At 35.6% G+C, this 18,490-nt stretch overlaps 2 protein-coding genes across 7 annotated transcripts; one reads left to right on the top strand and one right to left on the bottom strand.

The window, feature by feature from the left end:
- The first annotated feature begins 106 nt into the window (after positions 1-106).
- On the top strand, positions 107-10,251 carry LOC101222942 (OVARIAN TUMOR DOMAIN-containing deubiquitinating enzyme 2). 6 transcript variants are annotated; one of them, XM_031889371.1, is made up of 10 exons: positions 108-464; positions 842-859; positions 988-1,111; positions 1,969-2,014; positions 7,788-7,896; positions 8,352-8,443; positions 8,534-8,596; positions 9,211-9,329; positions 9,698-9,773; positions 9,850-10,251. In XM_031889371.1, exons 3-10 carry the CDS (start codon positions 1,002-1,004, stop codon positions 9,904-9,906), a joined length of 672 nt encoding a protein of 223 aa, XP_031745231.1. In that variant the 5' UTR covers positions 108-464; positions 842-859; positions 988-1,001; the 3' UTR covers positions 9,907-10,251. The 6 variants fall into 6 exon arrangements, with proteins under 6 accessions (XP_004139785.1, XP_031745230.1, XP_031745231.1 ...); XM_031889372.1 differs by having other exon boundaries at positions 110-464; positions 988-1,066; XM_004139737.3 differs by lacking the exon at positions 842-859 and having other exon boundaries at positions 107-464; positions 988-1,066.
- Positions 10,252-10,269: 18 nt separating this feature from the next.
- On the bottom strand, positions 10,270-13,156 carry LOC101222707. The gene is made up of 3 exons (XM_004139736.3): positions 12,551-13,156; positions 12,206-12,334; positions 10,270-12,098 (listed from the first exon to the last, which is right to left on the bottom strand). The coding sequence occupies exons 1-3, from the start codon at positions 13,016-13,018 to the stop codon at positions 10,569-10,571; spliced, it is 2,127 nt and encodes a 708-aa protein (XP_004139784.1). The 5' UTR covers positions 13,019-13,156; the 3' UTR covers positions 10,270-10,568.
- Positions 13,157-18,490: the final 5,334 nt, after the last annotated feature.

The raw sequence follows: 18,490 nt of genomic DNA, 5'->3' as shown, positions 1-18,490 counted from the left end.
GTAAAGTAAACCTAAATAAACTACTAATTTAAAGGACATTTTTTTTATAAATTTAACCATTTATCATTTAACCAAAACATTACAATAAACGATTAAATTCATTCAAAGTTATCGAAAACAAAGTTGAAACTCAAATGCTTTTGGGTTGAATTGAAAATGCTCTTGAGAACACTTCAAATTCAGCTCGAATCTCATTTCCATACCTTCTTTTCAAAGTTTGTTGTAACTTTTTGATAAAGCTCGTCGTATTGCCAATGGTGCGGATGGCTTCGAATCGGCGCAAGCAGTTTCATATGTAAATTTGGAGTACCTAAAAAAACCTGGCATTAACAGGCTCATAAAGATCGACAACTGAAAGTTTGAAACGTCTTCTTCATTCAATCCGACTCCATACTTCATTCCAAAGGGAAAATAAAGCATATCTGATTCTTTTCTTTCATCCATCCGTTATCTTCTTTTTGCCGGTAAAGCTCTTCTCCTTCCTTCTCCTTCTGTAGACAAAATTGGATCTAGAAATTTCTTAAATTTGTGCTCTTGGGTTTGTGATTAGGTGAAGTTCAATCTCGTTTTTACCACTCCCTTTGTAATTTGTGTTGGATTATACTTTCTGATGATTCTAGGTTTGATTTATTTTGTAATTTATGAAGAGGGGTTTATATATAACTTGAAGCCCAGGGGCTTCCTTTCAGTACGGTTCTTGGTTGAGTTGATTTATCCCTCCTTGTTCATCTTATATTTTGACTTCCTTGATATATGTTTTTGAAACTTCTTTAGATATGAACATATATGCTTGTTGTTAGTAATTGGCTTTTGCTGAGTATTTCTGTTTGTGCTTTTGCAGCAGCTTGTGCATTGGGAGGTTCACTAGTTATCTTGTTCTTGTTTTATAATGTGCCAGTGATTTCCTTTATTTGAGTGGAACTTGAAGGGTTTATATGTTCATTTTGTATTAAATATTGAAGCACCCATTGATTGAATTGATTTCAGGTAATACTTATACTATGGAGGGTGCAATTATTAGAAGGGTTATTCCATCAGACAACAGTTGTCTCTTCAATGCTGTTGGGTACACTTCAAATTACTTGCCTACTCATTCCTTTGTAAAGATTAGGTGATAAGGCTGTTTATTACCTATGAAATGGGTTTATTTTAGCTGTGGCATGTCAGATTAAGAGAAAAGGTTTGAAGTTAGGGGGGAAATCAATTTGTACCACTAAATTTCCAACCCCAATACATATAATTTTTTTATGGAAAATATTGAATGAAAGGAACTTCAAGATTTTCAAGACGAGGAAATCAATTTGTACCACTAAATTTCCAACCCCTTATGCATCTCTGTTTATGGCTTTTTCTGGTTTAAAAATTTAGTCCCTTTCAACAGTTACGTCTTAAATTATTTTCTATCAAATTGGAGAATTTTTTTTGTAAGCCCCTTGGATAGTATCTTTTGTTTGTATCATTTTGTATTAGAAGAAAAGTTGCAGAAAAAATCAACTTCTTGACATATAGCATTTTAGTTCTTTTCAGAGATATGGGTCTCCCCCTTTTAGTTGTATGTGTGCTTAACTTTGTTGCCTTAAAACTTTAAATCTTCTGATTATACTTCTATATAGATTTCCTTTTTAGACATATGTCTTAAGTCATTATTTTCTAGAAGTATATATAAGTGATTTCTGCAACTTTTTGTTGATACCAAATGTCTTCTCTCTTTTCATATAGTATTTTGAAATATAAATATCATCATACTAAATTTGATTTTTTTAGTATGGAAATCACTGAAATGTGACGAGCATACAAATATATTTGAAAATATAAAATTAAATGGGTCCTTTCCATGTTCATGTTTTGGTTTTCTAGAAAATGCATTGTGAGTTGTCACCATACCTCTGTCATGTGCCCATGTCTCATGTTCATTTTTGTGCTACTCCCGTTGTGCTCAATCTTTATCTTTCATGTGATGTATGTTAGGTATGTTATGGACCATGATAAACTCAAGGCTACTGAGCTAAGACAGGTTCTGATTTATAATATTTCATCGTTATTAACTACTCTAGAGTTTAATGCTTTTTATCATGCATCATGTTTTAGGAGTTATTTTAGATTCTAAATTATTTGAAAGAGGTTATGAATCTGTAAGACCTCCTATCGTTCACACATATGAGAGAAAGGGTAAAAAGGAAAGGCAATGGGAAGGGATAATTAGGGTCTTGAGTACGTGGTGAATTCGGTTACAAGCCTTGGAAGGGACCAACCATCATGAGTTGGCGTAGAAGTAAAAAGGAAGACATAATCTCAATAACTAACTAAGAGGTCATGGATTAGATTCATGATGGTCACCTATCTAGGAATTAATTTCTTACAAGTTTCTTTTGACACCCAAACGTTGGGTCAGGCAGGTTGTCCCGTGAGATTAGTCGAGGTGCGTGTAAGCTGGCCTGGACAATCACGTATATAAAAGAGAAAAAAACCTTGGATGGGACCACTCTGTTGGGGTTAAGAAAGGGTGCTGGAAGCCTTTGTTGGTTGGTGGTGAAATATTTGGAGCTTTTAGAAGCTCTTGGAGAGGTGTTCTTGAATCAGCCCTTATTTATTCTTTGCTCATTGTTATTTGCTCTTGTTCTTTGTTCTCGTTGTTCCTCTGTTTTTCTGGAATTGTGAACTTGTGCTTAGCATTATAATTACCGGTTGATCTTCATTGTGAATACTGAATAGATCAGGGAGGAATTTTCCCTGTTTTTCTTCTTGTTGGGTATTTTTCTGAGTACCCATATCTAGATACCTTAAAATTAGGTTTGAAAAAGAAAAATGAAAAGAAAAGCAAAGAAAAGAAATGGCCATGCAGTAGATGTGTATCACTATACCTTATGTCAATAATATAGTAGAAGGGAAAAGAGAAATGTAGTTAACATAATAGGGGTTGAGAATTCAGAAAGGGTAGTTACTTCGTGAGAGGGGCAGTAAGTCGGCTAGTGGGAATATAAATAGGAAGTCTGTTTGGGAGGGAAAGTTAGTTAGAAATTGAGAAAGTTAGCGAGTCTACTGTTTCATCCTTGAGAGATAGGATAACAGTTGGTCAGTCTCTTTTCATATCTATATTGTACTAAAGGATTCTTATCCTCATTCATCAATAAAGTCTACTATTGAATTACTACATACCGGAGTTCGATCAAATTGGTAACAGAGCACGTCGTTCTGGAAAGAGGCTTCGTAATGGTTCAGACACTTATCGAGGAAAGGCTGGAGGCGCACGATCAAGAACTGATCGGAATAAAGAAAGAACTCAGCAAAGTTATCTGAAAGAACGATTATTAATTCGTTTTTGGTCGATTCGAGAAGGATCCATTTATGGATGATCTTTTAGAATTTGGCAAGAATCAAGCGTAGAAGAGTATAGACATCTTTTCGATAAGCTTGTTGCACCTTTATTGGATCTTCAAGAGAAAGTTGTTGAGGAAACATTTATGGGCGGATTGTTGCCATGGATTAAGGCAGAAGTGGAGTCTTGTGAACCAATAGGATTATCTCAAATGATGAAATTGGCACAAATGGTGGAGAATCGAGAGATTCTACGGAAGGAAGCAAATTTTCTCGGATACTCTAGAGGAAAATTCCCGAATTACCCTTCCACTGATGCCAAAACTAATACTGTTATAAACAGCAGTGAAAACAAAGGAAACACTACTTTTCTGATGAGGACGATTACGTTGAGAGGAACGGTTGCCGGAGAAAATAGGTAAGAGGGAACATCCAAGAGTCTGTCCGATGCAGAATTTCAAGCACAAAGGGACAAAGGGTTATGTTTCCGGTGCAATGAGGAATATTTCGTAGACCACAGATGCAAAGCAAAAGAACAAAGAGAGCTTCAGATGTTTGTGGTGAAACCTGATAATGAAGAATGGGAAATCATAGAGGAGACAGAGGCGGAATTGAACGTGTTAGAGCTAGCAGTAGACAGCAGCACTTGTGTAGAGTTATCCATTAACTCAGTAGTGAGGTTGACTAACCTAGGAACTATGAAGATGCATGGAAAGATTCGGGGAAGAGAGATTGTAGAATTGATAGATTGTGGAGCCACCCACAATTTCATCTCAGAGAAGCTAGTCAATGAAATAAAACTCCAAACTAAAGAAACCTCTCATTATTGGGTAATCCTTGGATCTAGAGCTGCAGTCAAGGGGAAGGGAATATGTGAAGCAATAGAGGTATTTTTTAATGAATGGAAATTGAAGGATGACTTTCTACCCTTGGAACTTGGAGGAGTAGATCTTATCTTGGAAATGTCGTGGTTGTATTCGCTGGGAGTGATAGTGGTTGATTGGAGGAATTTATTAATGACTTTCGTACATCAAGGGAAGAAGGTGAATTTAAAAGGGGACCCTAGTCTTCCTAAGGCGAGAGTGAGTCTTAAGAACATGATCAAATCCTGGGATTAATCAGATCAGGGATTCCTAGTGGAATGTAGAACTTTAATTGTCGGAATGACAATGGTCGAATTCTATGGGATTGATGAAGTCTACACAGTATAAGAGTCTATTCCAGAGGTGTTAGGCGAGTTTACAGACGTGTTCGATTGGCCGAAGAAGCTACCACCTAGAAGAGAGATCGAACATCATATACACCTTAAGAAGGGAACTAATCTTATAAATGTAAGACCACGTCGATATGTTTTTTAGTAGGAGGAAATGGAAAAGCTAGTGGAGGAGATGCTCACATACGGTGATATGACCGAGTAACAGTCCCTATTCCAGTCCAGTATTGCTGGTTAAGAAAAAGGATGGAAGCTGGCGTTTTTGTGTAGATTACATGGCACTTAAATAATGTCACCATACTAGACAAATTTCTGATACCAGTCATTGAGGAGTTGTTTGACGAATTGAATGGGGTGTGTATGTTCTCTAAGATCGATTTGAAGGCAGGTTACCATCAGATAAGGATGAATGTTGAAGATATTGAGAAGATAGCTTTTCGAACGCATGAGGGGAATTACGTGTTCTTGGTTATGCCATTCGGTTTAACCAATGCACCGTCCACGTTCCAGTCAATGATGAACCATATATTCAGGCCATACTTAGGAAGTTCGTACTAGTTTTTTTTTATGACATCCTTATATACAACAAGAACTTAGAGGAACATTTGCAAGACTTGGAACTTGTATTGGGAGTGTCAGGGAGAACGAGCTATATGCCAATAGAAAGAAGTGTAATTTTGCAAAGGCAAGAGTAGAATATTTGGGACATATCATCTCCGGACAAGGGGTGGAAGTTGACTCGGAGAAGATAAGGTCTATTGTTGAATGGCCTTGCCCTACAAATGTGAGAGAGGTATGCGGATTCTTGGGATTGACTGGTCCTTACTGGTGGTTTGTGCATCAATATGGAGCTATAGCATCCCCTTTGACACAATTGTTGAAGAAAGGATCATTCAAGTTGATAGAAGAGGCAAGGGAAGCTTTTATGAAGCTGAAGAATACCATGATGACACTTCCTATGCTAGCTCTACCAGATTTCAGTATACCCTTTGAGATTGAAACAAATGCTTCGGGGTATGGCATCGGGGCAGTGTTAGTTTAGGCAAGGCATCCGATTGCATATTTCAGCCATACATTAGCAATAAGAGATAAGGCGAAGCCAGTTTACGAAAGAGAGCTAATGGCTGTTGTATTAGCATAGTCCAGAGGTGGAGACCGTATTTGTTAGGGACTAAATTTGTGGTTAAAATTGACCAAAGATCCTTGGAGTTCTTTTTGGAGCAAAGGGTAATTCAACCATAATACCATAGATGGATAGCAACGTTGATGGGGTATTCGTTTGAAGTTGTGTACAGACCAAGACCGGAAAACAAAGCAGTTGATGCTCTCGAGGATGCCATCAATAGTCCATTTGTACAATTTATCTGCTCCAACTCTCACTGATCTAAAGATGATTAAGGAGAAAGTAGAGAATGATGGCAAGCTGAAGAAGATAATTGAAGAACTGCGAGGACAAGAAGAGCAGGTAGAGGGAAAGTTTTCCATTAGACAAGGAGTGCTGAGGTATAAGGATAGATTGGTGATATCCTAGTCATGAACGTTGATCCCTGCCATACTACATACTTACCATGATTTGGTGTTTGGTGGACACGCAGGGTTCCTGAGAACTCATAAAAGATTGACAGGGGAGCTATATTGGGAAGGAATGAAAGCAGCGGTTAAAAGATATTGTGAAGAGTGTATGGTGTGTCAAAGGAATAAGACTATGGCACTGCACACTGTCTCCTGCGGGGTTATTGTTTCCTCTTGAAATTGCCAATCAGATATGAAGTGAATATCCATGGATTTTGTGGAAGGTTTGCCAAAAGGGAGTGGTTTCGAAGTGATCTTTGTGGTAATTGACAGGCTTAGCAAGTATGGACATTTCATGGCATTAAAGCACCCTTACACAGCTGCTAAGTCAGTGGCAGAACTTTGTCAAAGAAATTGTGAGGCTGCATGGATATCTGCAATCCATAGTATCTGACAGGGATAAGGAGTTTCTCAGTCATTTTTGGAGGGAACTTTTTCGATTGGTTGGAACGAAGTTGAATAAGAGTACTGCGTTCCATCCACAGACTGATGGGCAGACGGAGTTTGTAAACAGAGGAGTAGAAAGTTATCTGAGGTGTTTCTGTGGAGAGCGTCTAAAGGAGTGGATATGCTGGCTTCATTGGGCAAAGTACTGGTATAACACAATATACCAGCAAGCATTAGAGGTGACATCCTTTCAGGCTGTGTATGGTCGACTTCCACCACTATTGATTTCGTATGGGGAACAAGCTACTTCGAATTCTGCTTTGGATGAACAACTTAAAGGAAGGGATGTGACCTTAGGTGCCTTGAAAAAACATTCGAGGGGGTCGCAAGAGGAGAAGAAGAAGTATGTTGATGCTAAAAGAAGAGAGGTTGAATACCAAGTGGGTGATAAGGTGTTTCTGAAGTTGAGACCTTATCGACAGACATTGTTGAGAAAGAAGAGAAATGAAGAATTATCGCCCAAGTTTTTCAGGCCATACAAAGTCATTGAACGATTAGGGTCGGTTGCCGACAAGCTAGAACTACCGAAGGAAGCAGCCATACATCCAGTTTTCCATGTGCCGCAATTAAAAAGTTGCTAGGGGAACATGTTGTTGTTCAACCCACAACTCAATATATCACAGAAACACATGAATGGGAGGCAGTTCCTGATGAAGTATATGGCTATCCGAAGAATAAGGCTGGCGGGTGGGAAGTTCTCATGAGTTGGAAGGGATTGCCTAGGCATGAAGCTACATGGGAGGATTATGCAGATCTTCAACAAATATACCGGATTTTCACCTTGAGGACAAGGTGAATTTGGAGACGGAGAGTAATGAAAGACATCTTATTATATTACAGTATAGTAAAAGGGGAAAGAGAAATGTGGTTAACATAGGGCTTGAGAATTCAGAAAGGGTAGTTACTTAGTGAGAGGGGCAGTAAGTCGGCTAGTAAGAATATAAATAGGAAGTCTGTTTGGCAGGGAAAGTTAGTGAGTCTACTGTTTCATCCTTGAGAGATAGGATAACAGTTGGTCAGTCTCTTTTCATACCTATACTGTACTAAAGGATTCTTATCGGCATTCATCAATAAAGTCTACTGTTGAATTACTACATATCGGAGCTCCATCACTTGCTTAATGAATAGAACGATGTAGCTGAAAGAAATTTTGCTTTCTCATTTTTGCTAGTTTCTTTCTGTACAGAATCACACTTGTATTCTTTGCTCTAAACATTTGGTACAATTATTTCTCTTGAAGGTTATAGCTGCAACCGTAGCTAGTGATCCAACAAGGTATTCCGAAGCATTTCTTGGAAAACCAAATGAGGAGTACTGTTCTTGGATTCTTGATTCAGAGAAGTGGGGAGGTTTGTATCAATATTGTCATTGCTTGATGGATAGGTTTTTATGATATTTCTTGTTGGAATGCAGTATAACATAAAGATCAAAATATATAGTTACCACGCTGTTTCTTGTTTCTAGCATTAAATGATGGGCTAGGTGTTTTGTTGAACTTCCTCATGGATTTATTGACTATGTTGCTTTGCATGTTTGGCTCATTGTTTGTTCTTCCAATAGTAAACTATGAACCAACAGAAACATATGATGACTTTGTGTAGCTGGAATATATGGATCCTTTTGGGGGGTTTCCAGCATTACATTTTTTAAAATGTTTTACTGTTAAGCAGCACCTGATACCAAATCTATTTTGTTGAAAAAGTACTTTTGGCATTTGAAAGTGTCAGTATATCTGAGTAGGCGCTGGAAATATGCTATGTTTGGTGATCTCTTGTTCTTTTTAAGTTATTTTTCTCTTATGCAGGTGCAATCGAGCTTTCGATACTATCTGAGTATTATGGGCGTGAAATAGCAGCATATGATATCCAGACAGCACGATGTGATTTATACGGTCAGGTTAGGATTATTCAATTCCTATGACCCTATTGCCTTGGAAGAGTAATCCTTTCATCTTTCCTACACTGAATTATCCATCCCCTTTGACAGGAAAAGAGGTATTCAGAAAGGGTTCTGCTGATATACGATGGACTCCACTACGATGCTTTAGTTGTATGATTTTTCAATTCCCTCATCTTCTATTTTTCAATTTCATTGGTAAAATGACTTTTGGGTGGAAATAACCCCCGCCTTGTCAGCTTGTTTTCAAACATTTGTTATAAAACAAGCCCTATCAGTATTTTATTTATTGGCCAGAATACATAAATTATGGATTTCCATTTAATTTCGCTTTTTTTGCTTTGAGCATGGATGATCTTTGGTAATTATTTTCATGGTTTAAATATGATTTTGGTTATATACTTTGAAGTTTGTTCAACTTTAGACTTGCATTTTCAATATATCTTAAATTTAGTCAACATATCAACATACTGTATGTCGCATGAAAATTATTATAATTATTAACCAACTTTGGTAAAATTAACTTTGAGGGATTAAAAATAAGATTTATTGGAAGTATAGAAATTAAAATTGGGCAGTTGAAAGAATTGAAATTAAAAATTGAACAAACTTCAAAGTACATAGACCAAAATGGTATTTTGCTCTGATTCTCTTTTGGCATGAACAGTAAAATCTGATTCATCCTCATGATTTTTTGCTGCTTGTTAATGTTATTATTCCACATTGTCTTTGATTGAGTTTGATATATGCATCTTTGTTTGTGACAGATGTCTCCAGCTGAGGATGCTCCAGAGGAATTTGATCAGACCATTTTTTCTGTGAATAGAGACAGGACGATCGGGCCGATTGAGGAGCAAGCTCTTCATTTTGTTAAAGATCAACAAAGGTGAGAAAGATCTGGTGTCATAGTGAAAGAAACTTCTGTGTTTTACACATATACTTAGAAGAAACATCGTAAAAATCCAAACAAAAACATGTTGGGATTTTCAACTAAAGGTCAAACAATTTGATTCTACCAACCCTAGAAGCTCGACTTGTTTCTGGAACTTGGCTTGTTTCGATTTACTCTTCTGCTTTAAATGATAAGTTGTGCTGCCTAACTTGCCCTAAAAGTTGTCATTGGTACTATCACAGATTTCTCAGATCACTCTCTTTGAAGAAACTTGGACTTTTTGATTGTTTTTGTTTATGACTTATGGATTGATATTTTCTTCCATTTGTGTCGATGTCTTAATCCACGCTTGCATGTTTCAGGAAAAGGAGATTCACCGACACTGCCAACTTTACACTGCGCTGTGGGGTTTGCCAAATTGGAGTCATTGGCCAAGCGGTATTTCTTGTCCAAATTCATTAACTTCATTAATTCTTCAAACTTTAGTAATTCATTTAAAGAATCAAATGTTCAGGAAGCTGTAGAACACGCAAAAGCCACTGGCCATGTCAACTTTCAAGAGTATAGATGACACGAAGAATGTTGGACAAAATAATCAATCTGGTCGGTTTCAGCTTTACCGACTCACTTCTCCAGCTTGTTGAATTGTTGTGGCATTCTGGTTGTTATATGACCATTTCAAAGTCTTGATCACACAGGAAAGTGTAACATTTACTGTTTAGAATGTTGTGTAATTGATTAAATCATCATAGAATAAGATGTGATTTCTATCCTTATTTACACATGGTGCAGAATCATTTTGCATTGTGGTGTTTTTCCTCAAGTGACTGAGTTTCTTTTCTTCCTTTGTTGCCTCCTTGCTTGTCAATAACAGTGATATTTCCCACATATAATATTCTTTTATAAAATTTACAAACTATGGTACTTTCCAAAATGAAGCTCTACTCTTCAAGGATTATTCCATTGATAAGTCGAATACTTGATACATCTGGAGAAAATAGAGGCCGAAATTATCGTAAAAGCCTCATTAGTTTGAATCTAACAGTACAGTAGATATATTACATTGTGATGCCTGCTCAATGAAAATCAATCTTTACAGCCGCGGAAAATAGCCCAGGCTTGCCCTCAATCATTGTTTCCATTCCCAGTTGCAAGCCCATGGACAAAGGTAAAATTAGCATTGCAGCTCGATGGTTTTGATCATAAATCTCACGAAGCAATCACTCACTGCCTCTATATCTTCTGATTAAGAACATGTCGCAATTGTAGTTTCTGGTTTTCCTTTGCATTAATCTGAACTTTCCTCTGTCGAGCTATTTGACCGTCGCTTATGTCGAAGGAACCCCATTGACCCGTAAAATCTGGACTATACTCACCATTCCCTGATTCTGCATCCGGTGATGATGATGTTATACCATGAGGAGGCTCCTTGACTGTTATCATCTTGTTGCTGTCTCCACCATTATGATGGCCTGATTTCCAAAGCCTCTTTGTTAAGTTCGATACTTTCTTTGATTTCTTTACAAGTTCTGAATAGACTTCACTGACGTTGATTGTTGATTCTCCTCCACCACCTCCTCCGTGTCCGTATTCTTCCCAGTCTGTTACACTAGAGCCTGAGGTGCTGCTACTCTTTCCACAATTCTTATTAGCAGGCAGTATCGTGCTTCCTTCCGGTGAAGAACTCGAGTCCTGATCTTCAACTTGGCTCACTGTTTCCCATCCACTCTCGTCGTCTATTTCACCATTCTGATTGATGCATGTGCGTGATGCCATTAGAGTGCCATCCACACGTTTAGCTGTATCCACATTTACTTCAGGACTCGTTGTTCCAACTTTAGAAATTACAGTTGCCGGACTGAAGGAACCATATGGTTTTACCTCCCTCTCATGGTTTTCATCAAAATTAACTTCTTCAAAGATGGAGAAAATATCATCTGGCTTAGAATGTTGGTAAGATAACTGTTTTATGTCTTGAATGTTCAGTGCAGAAGCAGTCTTTCCAAGTATTACAGCTTCTTTCATCTCCTTAATGTCTGAGATTGCTCCCCTTAATCTTAGAAAATTTTCAAGATCTGCAACAAGCCTATTCATCTGAGAGTACTTTTCTTCTACAGCTACTTTGGCATCGACTAGTTTCATTTGTACGCGTTCTTCACGCCATACTTCTGCCAACTGCAACATCTTTCTTTCTTCTTCTACTTCCTCTCTAAGTCTAGCAGATTCTCTCTTTGACGCCTCAATTTCAGCCTTGTCGTCTCCAATTTCTTTAGCAAGCTCTTCACACACTTGTTCAATCAACACTCTTTCCTTCCTTTCTTCTTCATAGTCCTGCATCAGCCGTTTCACCAATGACTTGGCATCAGCTAGCTCGTGTACTAGTTTTGAATTGAAATGCTCTACTCTTCTTCGATTTTTCCTTTCATGGTTCAACTCAGTTCTGATGCTTTCAATAAATACACGTACTTTCTCATGTTCCCGCATACGCCATACAGCCTTTTCCTCATCAACCTTTCTCAAGAAGCTCTCGAGCTTCTTTTTCGATGCATGTCGTTCAGTTTCTAGTTCCAAAATGCGAACTCGTGTCTGCTTTAGTTCAGCTTCGAGGGAAGATATAACAGAAACCAGGCTCACTTGCTGGTCAAGAAGCTCTCTTTGGTTGTAAATAAGACCTCCTCTGTCATCAGAAATTTTCGAGCCAATAGGGTCCCACTTGGTTGCTCCCTCCATAACTGAGTTGGAGAATTGAAAGAACGGCTCAAGCTGATTGCAGGGATTGGAGAAGAAAACACTTCAAATTTTATACAACAAGTTTTTCGATTAAAAAATTGAAAAAGAGGAACTGAAGATAACGAAGATGGTGTCATTACCTTGCGCAGAACGCCATTTCTCACACCAGAAGTTGAGGGTTGGCCCTGTATCAGATCCCTTGTTTCATTACTAAATATGTTGCTGTTGTGATGGCGGAGAATTGGAACCCGAACATGGCCAGCAACAGGCTACAAGATGAATCATAAATTATCACAACAATGAAACAGAAACGAACGATCTAATCCCAGGCAACGCAGAAGTTTCCAAAAATTAGATTCCATGTGGAGAGAAAACTGCACACTCAATCTTCACCAATTGCTAATCATACAAACAGAACAATTCAAAATTCCATCAAACTTCACCATATTCAAAAGTGGAAACGAGATTTCGAAAGTAACATTTACCTGAGAACCGATCCCCTGCTCCTGCGTGCGTTTCAAACCGCTCTTTCCTCCATCAACACTAACCTCCGGCTTCTGAAACCGCCAAAAACCAGCAGCGAGTTTTCTCGCTGATACGATCACATCTCTTTCCCCACTCACCCGCTGGAGATCCTTTCCTCCGTTCTCCGATTCCGACTTCTTCTCGTCCTCGTCCATTTCACCTCCACCATCGACTCTCTCCTCGACCTTCCACTTCAGAAGCGGAGTCTGTGGCCGGCTCCTCCTGCCGGACGGCGCTAGCTTCCTCTTAATGAACGAAAGGTTTCGGATCCTCCGCCGAGAATCCTTGCGAGAACTTGGCGTCTGTTGAAGATCCAATTCCGGCGATCGGTTCACCGACTTAGGATAGAGTGAAGAGGTGAATGTAGGAATGTGTTGAGACTTCGCCGGCAGCGGCAGCGGCAGTGGCAGCTTCATCGTCGATTCCATCCGATTGGAAGATGGATGAGAAAATCGCAGTAATGAGAACCGATTTTTCCAGTTTTCTGAACGAGCGCGTGGAGAAATGGCAGAGATGAATTGACCAATATGCCCTTCCAAAGATACCTTACGATGAGATGTGCATTTAATTTAATGCTTTCTTTTTAGAAAAATTAATTAATTAATATTCCCTGATTGATTATTTTTTGTCTCTAAAATCCCTTTTCTTTATTAAATATCTTACTCAACTTTCCTATTTTAGTTTTTGCTAAAACAGAAAATCTCATTTCTTTATTAAATATCTTAATCCCTCCCCCATAATATAATTAGTTAAAGAGTTTGAGGAGATATTAAATGAAGAAAAAAGAAGAAGCGAGAAAGAAAAAGGGTATAATTGTACATTTAAAGTTGGTATTCAAATTGAAAGACATTTTGACAAAATGCATTCAGAGATTTTGCAAATCGTACAATAAAAATAAAAAGAAAAAGAAAAGAAAAAGGGTTTGGCAGATCGTCTCATGGATTCGTTTGCGGGGAGGAAACGACACACGTTCCTTCAACCTCACTCGCCTCTAAAAGCGCTGTACAAACACCCTCAATAATCCGAACGTTGTAAATTCCAATAACGCCGTCGTTTCGTGAACTATTTGCAACAAAGTCTGGCGCGTGATTGTAAACTCAACTGTGGGGCCCTCTTTGTAAGCTTGAGGTATGCAATTCTATTTCTCATCGCCAATGGACAAATGCCACGTGGGTTGTCTTGTAGTTTGGTCCGAACATACTTGTTTTTCGAGCTTCCTTCTGTTGGGAGGGAAAAGAAATTTGCTTTTACATAATAATACCATTTCGGATTGAAATTTTCCCCTTTCTCTTCCTTTATTCAAATCTTATTTTTCAACCTTCTAATTACACATTAAAACTTTTAATAATAGTAACTTAAATTTGGATTCTTCACAAATTCAACTCTCAACCTTTTAATAATTACACCCACAAATTTTGGGATAAAAATGAACACTTTATGTAAAAGTGACATTAAACCAAAACAAACTTGCGAATAACAAGTCACAACACTCGTATGGCCTCTACCGCTTTCCCTTCGCCTTCCAAGTTTATAATTATATGCTTATTATGTTTATTTTTTCGGTAGTTATATACTTGTATTAATGATATTATTATATTTTGTAGGTTTTGGCCGACGAGATAGTGTCGTCCATCAATGAGTGGGGTTCTCAATAGGGATTGGCATAGTGTGTTACCACACATCATGTGATGGAGTTGCACGCACTCACCTAGGTTTAAGTTGGTTGAGTCATAGGTCTTTGGGTCACAAATGGTATATGGGAACTGTGAATTTTGGTGACAAGAGGCATTTGCAAAACAGAAAAAACACATAACAAAAAAAAGTTTTTCGTTCTAAAACTTGAGGCAATCTCAATCGAGAACAACATGAATTGTCAATTGAACTCGGACAACATTGCACTAGGATGCCACGAGATAAGGCTTGTCATGCATTATGTGATGTATCTTAGTCCAATCTCAGGCAAAATTGTCTATGAAATTACCCCCACAAAATGCTTGCAAAACGCAACAGATCTTGAGACTCCTTCAATGAATCTCAGAGCAATTTCATAGATCTAGGTCGAGGTTTCTCATATGCACAGGCCCATATTGATAAAATTATCAAGATTCATTGAACAAAACTACCTACATTAACTTAAAATTTAGTTCACACCCAACAACATCAAAACACCAACTACAAAATTCATCATCTGCCTCAGATTTCAAACTAAATTTAAACACTAAACTATGAAATATTTCAAAGTAATTCACCTTGACAAATTTAAGTTCACATTGAGAAATTTAAGTTCACATTGAGAAATTTAAGTTCACATTGAGAAATTTAAGTTCGATGATGACTTCTTAAAATTATGTCGAGCAAAAATTAGAGAAATTTCTTTATTTTGGGAGCAAAATTGTTTAGTTCTCGACCGAAATGAGCACGTTGCTTAAAATTTTGTGAGAACATCAAATGCTCGAGCTTTTAAATGTATTTTGGTCATTTGATAAAATCATTTATTTTAAAATTAAAAAAAAAACACACAATCTTGGTACCGATCATGGTCAAGATTGACTGAAAAAAATAAAATTACAAGTTTTTTCGTAAGTATACTACTTTTGAAATGTAAAACCAAAAGTGTGCTACTTCTCAAAATTTTCCTTTCTAGTTCTTAGGTTTATAAGACTAGATCCATTTAATTCCTCAGTATTCACATTGTACCTTTGTAGTCCTTAAGGGTGTGTTTGGAGGAAGGGTTGGGTTATGAAGGGTTAATATTATGATAAAACTAGTGTTATGATAAACTTAAAGACGCGTTAGGACCCCATTTATGGAAACCCTAAGTTTAGACTTTCCATAATACTCCAACATCCTTTCCACACTTATCCCCTTTCTCCTATAACCCTTCTCTTCATTTCGAATCCGTGTCCCATAACCCTTCCCTTCATTTCGAAACCTTGTCCCATAACCCTTCCGCTCGTATTAATCTCCCTATTTTTCCTAATCGTTTTTGCATCTTCTTCCTCTTTCCCCTTTCTCTCTTGTTTACTTCTTTTCCCTTCCTCCCTCCATTTTTTTTCTTTTCCTTTCTTCTCTGCATTTTCTTTTTTTTCCTTTCTTTTTCTTCTTTCTCTTTTCGCTCTGGATTTTTTTCTTCCCTTTCCCCTCTCCATATTCCTCTTTCCCATCTGTGTAAATTTTTGTTTAATCTACCTCTTTTTCTTCCCTCTTTCCTCTCTGTTCAGCTCAACAATTTGAGGTTAAATGGTATAATTTTTTTTAGAAAACACAGGGATGGTAGATGTGTGTTCATAACTTTGTTTTGGGATGAAATTTTGTTGACATTATGAAAATTTGAAGATTCATGATGTGTTTTTTTTTTTTTTTGTTATTTTTTAGTATAATGGGTGAATGTATTGTATTTTTTTAGTATAATGGATGGATGTATAACTAATTTTCTTTATGGGTATATAAATATATAGGAGTAGGAAACATTTGTTATTGATCTTTAATAAGAAAGAACGGTGAGAAATAGAAAGATTCAATTCTCATTTACGAGTGAGAGAAATTCAAACTCAATTTACATTTTTATTTTATCAATTTAGTTCACTCAATAAACTTTGCCTACAAAAAAAATTAAATACATAAATAAGTTTGGAGAATTAGCCATTTGAAATAAATTGAAATTTTTAATTGATATGGAAGTTTGATTGTAAATGTATTTATTAAAATTACTTTTAAATTAAAGGTTCATGTTTTATTTTTCCAAATGGATGTTTTTTAAAATTACTAAAGGTTGAAAATAAAATAAAATATTAAATTTAGAATATGATTTTTTTTATAAAAAAAAACATTCACAACACCATTCACATAATCTTTCTTCCAAACACATCTTATCATAACACTATCGTAACCCTACCTACATAACCCTTCTTCCAAACACACCTTATCATAATACTATCTTCATAAATCCTTCTCCCAAATACCACTTATCATAACACTAGTTTTATCATAACTCTAACTCTTCCATAACTCAACACTTCCCCTAAGTGTTATGATAATATGTGTTTGGGGAAAGGTTATGTAGAAAGAGTTATGAGATGATTATGATAAAATGTGTTTGGTGTAAGGGTTATATATGAAGGGTTGTGATAAGAAGTGTTTGAGGGAATGGTTATGTATGTAGTGTTATGAAATTTATTTTTTTATATATTTTTTAAAAAAATTCATATTCTAAATCCAACCAAAATTTTGTATATTTAATTTACTAAATTATTCTATTTTCGTAAAAAAAAAAATCAATAATTTCTTTAAATGTGACGTCTATTTCCAACATTTTTTAGGTTGTCGTCATGTGTTAATAATTTATTGATTTTTTAAATAAATTTGTATTCTAAATCTAATATACATATTTCTTTGACGTAATTGTTACGTGCAAATAAATTATTAATTTTTTTAAAAAAAATCATATTCTAACTCCAATACACAAATTTTGTATATTTAATTTACCAAATCGTTCTATTTTCGTAACACAATTTTCCTTAATTTATTTAAATACAAAATGAACTTTTTTTTAAGTAATAGTTTCGGTTGAATAAATTACTATTTTTCTTTTAAAGATAAAACATTCTTAGTTATCTTCTTACCTCGATATTATGTTTTTTTTTTCTCCTCTTTTTAAATTAAAGGTTTGTTGTTCCAAGAGCAACAAAAATGATAAAAAAAAATATAATAAATCAATGAAAGATATAAAAATAAGGAAGAAGAAAGAGAAAAAAAAAGAGTACATTTTGGAAAAATACACCATAATTTGGTAAAAAATTAGATTCAAAATTTAATTCAAATAAATCTTAAATCAAATCTCATCATTAAATTGATTTTTTTTAAAAGAAAATCCTTATACATTTAAAGTTTAAATACTTTAAAAAAAATATTTGTTATACATTTTTTAGGTGGTTTAAGAATTCAAAAGTTAGTTAATTTAATATTAAATCGTCTTATTTGATTTTGTTTTGATTTTTCTATTAGTTTAATAAAATTCAATTTTTACAAATTTATTTAACTCAAATTTATCCTTTAGATACATATAGATTGGTTTTAAAATAAAATATTTGAAAAGGTAAAAAACAAATAAAAGACATAAAACAAACAAAATTAAATACGAGTATTAAATGCATAAACTAATCCCAATTAATACTTATTTTGTAAATAAAATAAATTAAAAACAAAATTCTTTTAAGATTATTAAATTAATTAAAAAACAAATGACATTGGATAAATAAAAGAGTAACTTTTTTTAAAAAAATGAAATGGTAAAATTATGGAGAATTGAAAAGGTAGAATTATGGATAATTGAAAAAGTAGGATTATTGAGGGTTGAAGAGGGATTAAGATGGAAGATAGATAGGGAAAATGAGTTATGATAAACCTAAAACAAGTGTTATTATAATATTTCCCCCAAACAAGGGTTGGGTTACCATAACCCTAACCAATAGTGATAATCTTTCTTCCAAACGCCTCCTAAGTTGTTAAAAATAAGTTTAAAAGGTCGTAGAAGTATTTTTTCGTATGAATTTTTAAAAATAATTATATGATATTTAAAATTAGAAAAAATATAGTTTAAGGGAGAATATGATTTTTAGAAATTACACCTCTAATTTAAAATGTCATACAATTATTTAAATAAAGTATAAATTGATTTAACGGAATCTTTTAAACGTATTTTTAAAAACTCAATGACTAAAGTGATACATTTTGCAAACTTGGGATCAAATGAGTTTATTCCTATAAACATGGTTCGGTTGATCTGTCCAATCACTTACAGCCTGTATGAAATACTTCCTCCACAATTGTTTTGAGTTGTTGAATGAGAGAGACAGCATCCCAACGCACGATCCCCTTCAATTAGCGGATTATGCCATATT

Source organism: Cucumis sativus, chromosome 7, assembly GCF_000004075.3.
Source record: "Cucumis sativus cultivar 9930 chromosome 7, Cucumber_9930_V3, whole genome shotgun sequence".
NCBI classification, from domain to species: Eukaryota; Viridiplantae; Streptophyta; class Magnoliopsida; order Cucurbitales; family Cucurbitaceae; genus Cucumis; species Cucumis sativus.
The sequence above is the reverse complement of the archived record's forward strand: the minus strand, read 5'-3'. Positions and strand labels throughout refer to the sequence as shown.